This window comes from Hibiscus syriacus, unplaced genomic scaffold (assembly GCF_006381635.1).
Source record: "Hibiscus syriacus cultivar Baekdansim isolate YM2019G1 unplaced genomic scaffold, ASM638163v2 tig00110933_pilon, whole genome shotgun sequence".
Classification (NCBI taxonomy): Eukaryota; Viridiplantae; Streptophyta; class Magnoliopsida; order Malvales; family Malvaceae; genus Hibiscus; species Hibiscus syriacus.
Genome location: NW_024062919.1, coordinates 619574 through 629500, shown reverse-complemented (window position 1 = coordinate 629500; position 9927 = coordinate 619574). Strand labels below are relative to the sequence as shown.

General features: G+C 36.0%; 1 protein-coding gene and 1 pseudogene across 1 annotated transcript; both read right to left on the bottom strand.

Annotated features, from left to right (window-relative positions):
* Positions 1-242: 242 nt before the first annotated feature.
* LOC120146957 lies at positions 243-8398 on the bottom strand (annotated as a pseudogene).
* A 310-nt stretch (positions 8399-8708) lies between these two features.
* On the bottom strand, positions 8709-9547 carry LOC120146986 (germin-like protein subfamily 3 member 2). Its single transcript, XM_039160462.1, has one exon. The coding sequence runs from the start codon at positions 9411-9413 to the stop codon at positions 8784-8786; it is 630 nt and encodes a 209-aa protein (XP_039016393.1). The 5' UTR covers positions 9414-9547; the 3' UTR covers positions 8709-8783.
* Between the last annotated feature and the right edge of the window lie 380 nt (positions 9548-9927).

Here is a 9927-nt window from a genome sequence, read left to right as displayed (position 1 = left end):
AGTACCGAAAGGGCAGTTCAAGGGTGCTAATCCTTCCTTAGCTGTAACCGACTCCCGAGTCCGACATATCTTTGGTAAAACGCAGATCAGGTAAGATATAAGGTATCCGATTAACCTATTTATTTTTAAATAAATAATCGGTGGCGACTCCCAATCCATTTTCCTAAGTCGAAGCCCAATTCCGGGGCCCAACCGAAAGACGGTTGCGACACAATGGAACACATCTTTTACAAGATGGCCTCCTGTGGTAACAACAATCACCATGAATAAATTATATATATATTCTACTAGTTATCGTCTTGAGTCACCTTGCCTTACCTCATAATCGATGCCCCGTCTGATGTCCGTTCCCCAAAACATAATGTTGAACTAAGCAAAAAGGAAACATTTAATCCGCTCTTCTTCTTTCTGTGTTCCTCTCGGTTTACTCCGATTTGCAGCTGCTGGTTCGTGAAAAATTGCTAGTAAGAAACATGGAACAGACAACCTATCCCGTCATAGATTCCATTCACTTTAATAAAGAAAACAGTTGATGGATTACCATTCCTCTCACCCTATGTTCCTAGACAGAATCAGAATCAGTATCAGGATCAGCATCGACAATGTTGGGAAAAGAGTCCATGGATGACTCACTTTCCAGATGTGCCATGGATGAACTACCCTTTTCTACATTTGGTAAGGTTGACGACGTTTTTCTACTGACAGTATCGAAATCATCGACTTTATTGACACCAGACAACATATCATGATCGATATCATTTAAACTATCAGAAGCAGAAAGAGCCTTCTTAGATTCTATTTCACCACCTTCAAGATTTGTTCCAACTGCAGGAGGACTTTTGTCCACTTTGGCAGAAACAATTTCCTGAGACTTTGGAATTGGTTCTTCTAAGCGCCGGGGCTGCACCACCATTTCATCTTCGCCTCTCATATGCACATCTGCATTAGCTGCTGCTGGCTCTTGTTCACTTACCTCTAAAACATTTGCTAATGATGAATCATTTGGTCTAGATGTTTTATCCTTCATATCCTCAACAGCATTGTGTTCGTTTTCAAGCCACTTGTTATATAAATCATCATTATGTGATTTGATAGCACCTTCGTCTGTTCTCTGAGCGGCACTGAAAAACAATGTATTTTGTTTTTGACTGCCGGAGTAAGTATTTTCCGGGAATCTATTGCTGGCTCCATCAGTAGGGTTATGATAAGCAGAGTAGAAATCATCTAGAGGAAGGGCTCGGGGATGTATGAGCACCTCCAGAGCGAACAAAGCATAGCCACAAAATTGTCCGAGCTTTGTTCCAGCTTCTTGTTTACCTGGAGGAGCCATATAAGCACTATAAGGAGACAAGTTGAGAAAGGTCTTTTGAGAAAATGTGTTTACCCTAAAAAATATTGTTATCATTATTATCATCGCAAGAAAAATAACACATTCTAATTGTCATTTTACTTGAGGAAAATGAACAGTGTTTCCATGCAGAAGCAGTTACCTCTACGAAAAAGTTCAAGACCCTGAGATAAATATGGCGGGCGGACACGAGCTGGGGCAAGGAATGATGCCAAGAGCGCACGTAATGACGAGAGCTGGAAATCTGCCCATAATGAGGCTGATTCATTGGGCAGGAAAACATTGTTTTCCACATTCCCCCATCCCCTTTTACAAGAATTTATTGCTGTCCTTATTACAAGACTATCAATGCTTGATCTCCAGCTATCAGATTTTGAAGCAGAACCCTTTGAAAAATCAACATTCAGTATTATACACATTGAATATTTGTCAACTATTATTAACCGAAAAACCGCAGACTTCCTTAGAACCCAAAGTCATTATGAAAACAACAACGTGTATGTGTGTATTTTGGATAAGCTAAATCATATCTACTATAAAAACAACCAAATGTCACATGATAATTTTCAGTAAATGCAGATGTGTCGCATACCACTGTCAGAAGAAGTTCCAAAGAGTCCAGTGCAGCTACTTTTACATTGATTGGAGTCATTTGATGGATATTGGATTCTCCCCCTTTCGGATTAGCTCCTTCTTGCTTCTCCACAGATCCAGTTTTAGTACCATGCTTTCTTTTCCTATTGCTAGGCTGCGGCAAAACAGGGCCCGTGTTCACAGGAGATATCTCAAAATCTTCACCACCAGGAGAATTCAGATCACTAAAAGAATTGTCAATGACATCTGGTGCAAGATATATAGCCATCCCTGGTTTAAAAGAAAAAGAAAGGCTGCATATAAGTATTCCAACCCAAAGCTCATCTATGTGACAACACAAGACCACATTATCAATTAAAATGACAATCTTCAATCTTTCAACTTTCACCAAGTTTTATGAACATTCAGCAGTATGAATCATCAAAATTCTACACTCATTCATTTACCAAAAGTATTTTGCAATCACATTATTAACACATTTAATGCATAGCCTCAAAATGTTAAAATGTTTGTTGTTTGCTTCTTTTTTACCATAGCACAAATAACCACATGCCACTTCTAGTCGCATATATTGTAAAGTAGCAGCAGCAAATACACAACAACCAACAACCAAGAAATATCTATTAATGAGGATGAGCCGAACAAAAATGCATCAACATTGTGACAATTTATAGGTTCTATGTAGCTACTGTTAAATATCCTACTGGTCAGAAATGTTACTTCTGGAAGTTTCAGATAAGTATCTGGCCAAAATAATGTTTTATCTCTGCCGCAATGAAATTCAATCTTTAAGGCAGGTTCTCATTTATTTTCATTCTAAGATGGGACAACTTGAGAATCTTATATGTATGTTGGCGCCAGTACTCAAGGGAAGCAAATGGTAATAGACTGATGTTTGATAGCATATGGGGGTAATACTTTTAAAGCTGCTCAAAGTATTACTGCATACCAACACCCATAGAAAGAAGCAACATCCTTATGATTGAATAGAGCTTTATCCTCAATTCAGGAAGAGCACATATTTTGAAATATCTTGTAACAACTCTCACAACGTATGCAGAGTGTGGTAACAGTTGCCTGCAAACACAATAAAGATGAGGATAAAACTACTAATTAACTCTTTAAATCAACCAACAACAAATCGTACAGGAATGAAATCTATAAGGAATAGACATATGTATATGTATATACAGAGAGAGAGAGAGAGAGAGCAAAGATGAAAGCAGGGAAAGAAACAAGAAGATGAATGCTTAAACGAGGGACCATATATTTTACTAATATTAAGTTCAGAACAATAATAAGGTTTTAAAATAAAGCATATGGTGGATGAAGTTAACAGGTATTTCAAGAAGGTGCATTGCTCAATCTCTTTCAGAATTTAAAGATATATTGAACCTTAACAGTGTGACATCTTTAATTCATTGGCATTTTAGTTTTCTTTTGTATACTACATGTATGCTAAGTAGCCCAATTTATTTGGGCACTCTTCATAATGTGCGTTCATAGGTATCCAACAACAGCACTGAGAAAGATTGACGCAAATGCAGTAAGGAAAAAGCAGTGGAGCATACACAACAAACAAACAGATCAATAATCAGAATAATACAGAATATACGAAAGTATAAAAATCAAATATGGGATTGCATTTTTTTTTTTATAAGAAGTTAGGCCTCGTTAAAACCCCCTTCATGATTAATGGAACAGAAAATGTTCCTTAGTCAGCGGAAGGAGGAAAAGAGTGCCTTAATAACCATAAATAATCAAAAGTTACATAATGTTTAACAACAAAACTCTCCCTTACAATAATAAACCCAAAGGTGTAAGCAAATAAGCATCGGAAAACAAAAATAAAGGAAATAAAAAATGGAATTAGCTTTCATTGGAAAAGAAGTAGACATAGAAGTACAGCATCTATGCAAGCAAAGGATGGAGATAGCAGATGGTTACAAGGAAGTTGTCTTTTGTTCCCAATTGATTCGTTTAAGTTCAAAATGGACCTAACTATTGCATATGACAAGAGATAGCAGCATTTTAAGGTCATATATGCCTACTTTCTTTTAAAGAATAATAAGAAACATTGTAGTAAAAGAAGCAGCTCGTTGCTACCTGCGCATCCCCTTTATAATTGCAATGAGAAGCTCCAAACTATATGCATGCAAGACTGGAAGTTCAGAACAAATTAACTCCCGTTGCACAGAATTCATAAATGGAAGCATGGTGGGTGGCAAAGAGCCATCAACCGTCAGCAGCCTCTCAACAAGAGCTAAGATTGACCGAACTGGAGCAGTAACCTATTAATAAAAACATATAAATGTTGCTTAAAAGGGCATGATTCTGATGAACCAATAGCTCCGAAGAAAAAAATGAGTCAGAATAATCTTTGATGGCCTCAAATTTATAAAGCCACATTTACATAGATCTCAATTTCTATTTCAAATAAAAGAAAACCTATGATAATACCTGAACTGGGTATGAACTTGTAAGCATTTTACAACAGCAAAACATCAGAGTAGAGATAGTTGCTGTAGGTAATCTTTCAGAACTTGTTCTGTTATAAGATCCACTTTCTAATGAGGTATGACCTCCTAAAGGTGATGGCAGATCTTTTCCAGGAGTAACCAATAATCTCCTAGCATCATCGGATTTAGCTTCTGCAAGTTATTCAAAACAGATTCATCTACTTATTTACCTCAAGAACAAATGAAGACTTATCCATAAAGGAGCTAAATTATAGTATTTTACCTTCTTCTACACCTTGAAAGGCTTCGTTGAGGTGATCATTAATTGATATCAAAATCTTTTGCATCATTAAGGACCAGCTATCTTTGTCTCCTTTTGATTTTGGGAGTAAAGCTAAGCAATAACCAAGTTTCTGAAGATTGAACCAGAAAAAAAAAAAGTGTAAAGGAATATGCCCACGCTACCTGTCTTTTCTTTATCTCATACCAGAAAAACAGAAGAGAGAAACAGTTTACCTTTAATGTTATAGTACTATATTTCCCTGAAAGAATTTTTGAAGCAATAGCAGCTTCAACCTGCAAAAATTATTTTCAACAAGTACATAGTAAACCCGTTAGCATGCAAAAACTATTGACGAAGTTACTACATTTTTTTTATTTCATGCTTCTAGTTTAAGGAGTTAACATAGTCAATTACAATTAAAAAAAAGAAAGTATTATAAAAACACCATAACTTCAATGATGAACGAAAGGGATAGTTTGTTAATCACGAATTCATATCGGAAATAAATGAAACCATGTTGTTTTCTTAAGATATATTATCATAAAGTGAACAGCCATGAATATTCAACCATTGATATGTCAGGGAGTAGGGCATATTCATGCTCATCGCTCTTTACATTACTTAAAAATTACCGAAAGTCGGAAGTCCCGTAATGCAAATAAGCTTACCTTGTCATAAGAATGATGGATAGAAGCTGGAAAGAAGGTTATAAGGGTGTACAATAAGCTAGCTGCTCCTTCCTGCACATGACACAACAAGGATGGTAAACAACACTAGAAAGCAACAAGATGAGCAAATAGAAGTCATTACTTTTCAACTTAAGAATGCATCCCTCCAATTCCTCCCAAGTTTAAAAGAGTTTTCAACTAATGTTGCCTCTATCTACATGCAATTATACATTAACGCGAAAGAATGAAAGAAAGAATGCCTTTTCATATCTTTTTGAATCTAAGCTATCATCCCTTACAATAAAACTTGCTAACACATTATAATTCTAAACATCATATGTTTTGAAGAAAAATATTACGGTAACATTAATGAAACTTTAATGAATTTCAAGTAAAATGTTTTAGAGGCATTTCTATCCATATAAGTTTGGTAAGTACAGAAGAAAAAAGAAAACATTGAAATACACAACGTACCCAAACAGCCTCCACATTATCTTCATTTAAGAGCTTCAAACAGGTTGGATGAGCTTCCCGGCAAGCGAATTCGCATCTTTTTTTACCTCTGGAAATCTAGCCAATCTAGTTAAGCAAAAAGAGTAGCTCTCGAAGTTACAAAATAGCTTTTATGATATATGTCATAGAGAATGTGGAGCACTAAAATTTGCTGTTTGGAACAATTGCTATCACAAAACAAGTAACTGAGCAAAAGTCATGGCCATACACCAGCGATATGCAAAAATAAACAACTTATACAAATATAAGCTTTCGTATCAAAAAGCTTTGGAAATTTATGGTGAAATGAAACAATCTTTGGGACATAAACTTTGCGATCAACATAACTCACCCAATTCAGCATGACATAACTAAACATGTGGAGGTCGACAAACATTTTAAAAGGAATTAAGTTGAAAGCAGGTTAATTTGCACTCCATAAACTTCTGCGATTAGCTAATAAGTAGACATTATAACTAAAGGATTGATAAGTACAACATTTTAAAAGATAGTGAGCAAGAAAGGAGGAAAATATCTGCTCCCCAACAAGAGGGGAATGTAGGAGATTCGAGATTAGCAGTAATTACAAAAGTTTCACAGATTACCAGTAAACAAGAAGATAAATGGTTTTCTGATTTCTAGGGATTAGTATAATGTCAAACTTCACTAGATTAGTAATACTTCACAGTATAATGCCATTGTATCCCATCAGAGTCAACACAAATAGAATTTCAGAATCCTCTATAAGTGGATTGCAAAGGTATTGGCTCTGATAAATAAACCTTAGATCTTGACTTAGATTTCACACTGTAGTATACTCAACGCTCAATACTCATTACATCTTGACTTTAATCTAACCTTGTACTAGCTTCCCTCCTTTGAATTAGTAATCACAAAAGTTTGGTAGTTACAAGATTCAAAGCAACTGCTATCAGCATAAATACTACATGCTTTTTTCGTAGAATAATGTATTGAAAAGTGTGTGTATGCATATTTCAGTACCTATTCATGCTATATGTGTTACTGTTGACAAGAACAACAAATATCTAACCTTGTCAACAGATCTGATAGTGAGGTACAAGAAGCAATCTTCACAAGTTGAGATTCTGAAGGAGGCTGTTTAGAACAAAAGAATATGACATGTATCGTCAAGTACATCAAAAAAATAATATTAAGAACTGCAGCAAAATATGCCTAAGTGTACACAGACACACCACAAAACAAATTGAACACTGAAAGAAATTCAAAGTTTTCATAAAATTCAAAGACAAGCTATGATTGTTAACTACATCAAAAAAGAATATTAAGAATTGAGGCAAAATATTCTAAGTGCCCACAGACACGCAAAACACATTAAATGTTGAGATAAATTGGGTTCCCATAAAATTCAAAGACAAGCCATGATTGTTAACTACAAGAAAGATCTCATAGTTCTTTTATTCATTGCAGCATAAGAAACAAATCATGACTCAGTAGCACAACGCATACAAGCTTTATAGCTAACTTGCCATCTACTACTCATAAAAAACCAAGTTAGAAAATCTAACATGTAGGCCAATTGAAATCAGAAGCACCATCTAATTTTGATCTGTAACCATATAGATATCACACCAACTAAAGCTTTTGTTACTATCTGTATACTCACTAACTCATGTTAATTTCTTGAACAACTAATAATAAGTTTATCGACAACCAACAAATGATTGGTGGCCACTTAAATGTTACAAAATTTGCTAATTTCAATGTGTTCTTGAACAACAAATGTAAAACCACGATCTTTCATGCATCGTAGATAGTAATACGCTCACACAAACAATCCTTTGAAAAGTTAAAGAAAAAATAGCCTACTTGCATATTGTTTAAGTAGATAGAAAAAAAAATATCTTAATGCGATACTTCATATACCTGAATATGTGATAGAAGCTTGTCAAGCCAAACAGAGTACGAAGTCAAAAACCGTTGATTACTGCACTCTTGACAAGTAACCCCAAGCAAACAGATTCCAACCCAACATTTATCTGACTACAAAAATTTACATAAGATTGAACAAACCCAAATTACACATTGCAAATTAGTTACAAAAATGAATTAACATAATGCTTCTCTATAAGCTACTGCCCAGAACCAGAATAACAGTTGATTTTCAGCTTTGGAAACGAAAATGCGAAATAATCACAGCAAATTTATAGGAAAATAATTGAAAGCTTCAAAAGAAAGAATTGAAAATTATACCATATCACTAGAGAGCAACGATAACAAGCAACCGAGCCAATCATCAACGGCTAATTTCCAGGCGTTAATGAGCTTTGGGCCCACGGAATGGGAGTCCAATTCCGACAAGAGGCGGTGGGTTTGAAGGACGGAAACCAGCTTGGGAAGCTCAAAGCAGCTGGTGTTCAGATCGAGAGGTTGGTTCGCGGCGGGTAAGTATTGTCTAATCAGACTCCGAAGCATCGAAGGCTTCAATCCCACATCGTACATGTTTTCAAATTGATCCAATTTCTCCATTGTTCAAGAAATGGACTTGCTTTCTCTTTATGCCACCAAAGAGAAAATATAGGGAGTAAAGCTTATGTCTTTGTTAATAAGGGTTTAGGGCTTATGTTTGACAAATAAAAACACAAACTTTCTATGACGAAATCAAAGTTTGGTGACTTGGATGTAAATATTTTTATTTTCAGTGGCTTAAAAACATATTTTTTATAGTTGGATGATCAACTGGGGTAGTTTACTCAAATAAATAAAAATGAAGTTTTAGGGAATGAAGAGTAAGCGGCGGATAGTTATGCTGCTTTCCGGTTAGTCTGTCCTCCATCACCGATTAGAAATACAAAAATGAAAATTTGATCAATTATTTTCCCTCTCAAAAGTTCTCTTACAAGAGTAGAGACAATATGACAATTATTTTAGCATCAATTGGCAAAATGACAATATGGCAACTAGTGAGGTGCAAACTTCCTCTTCAGCTTGCCAATCTCCTTGGAATTCAATCCAAAGGCCTTCTCCAGAAGCTTTCCTTCGATCCCGGCACCGAATACCGCGTTTGGTATTCGGACCGAACCCGGATTTTGGCTGTCAAAGCTCCCCAAGATGGTTGCAGGCTTATCTCCGACATTCATTTGAAAGTGCAGCAGTCCCCTTGGAAACACCATGACTTCACCTTTCTCAATCACCTTAGCGAAGATCCGGTTCTCGGTATCGACGAATCCGGAATAGATTCTTCCTTCAAGAACGAATGCGATCTCTGTCGCTCTCGGATGGAAATGCGGCACGTTGATGCCGCCGACTTCGAAATCGGCTCGGACGAACGACATGCCTAGCGTATTCAATCCCGGGAAGACGTTGACATTCACTGGCTGAGCTGCTAAGCCTGTTTCACCGAATTTCCCCGGGGACTTTATGCCGGTAAACACGAAATCGTCGACCGAGGCAGCCGACGAATTCTTGCATCCTGCAATCCCTGCGGCGGGAATACAAAAGTCTAGAACCGGATCGGGGTCGGATCCGAAGCTTGGAATGGCATAGTTATGTAGGACAACAACCAACAAAAGTGCTAGCTTCGGACACATTGCTGCTCTCAACTTGAAAATGGTGCTCCCCAGGCTTTTCAAATATAAATTAATGAACAAACCCAAAAGAATTTGACACTTTAATGCATGTGAAACCCACAAATATTTTTGCTTGGGATCAAAGAGAAAAAAATGCAGTTTTTGCAAATGCTGGAAAGGTTTCTGAGTTTATAGTGGAATATTAGTCAGAGCAAAGAGTAGTTGTATTTATCGATTAGTCTATTGAATCGAGTGATAAAAATTTGATATTTTCTTAAAATAAAATCTTAATTTTGAGTATTATAATAGAAAATATAACTCTAAATAAACTTTATTTTATTTTAAAAATCTGATCCGATTTTAGACATAATCAGAATTTAATATAATCTATCAAATAGGAGGGCCTTTAAGTGAAATAAGGAGAAGAAAGATTAGAAGTTTTAGGGTTTTGATTATTGAGCTAAGCGTATATTTTAAGGCAATGGAATCTTCAACTCGACTCTAGGTTTCAACTACTTGGAAACAGACAAGGTGT

Coding starts and splice junctions, on each gene's coding strand:
- LOC120146986 (XM_039160462.1), bottom strand. CDS start 9,413: ATGTGTCCGAAGCTAGCACTTTTGTTGGTTGTTGTCCTACATAACTAT.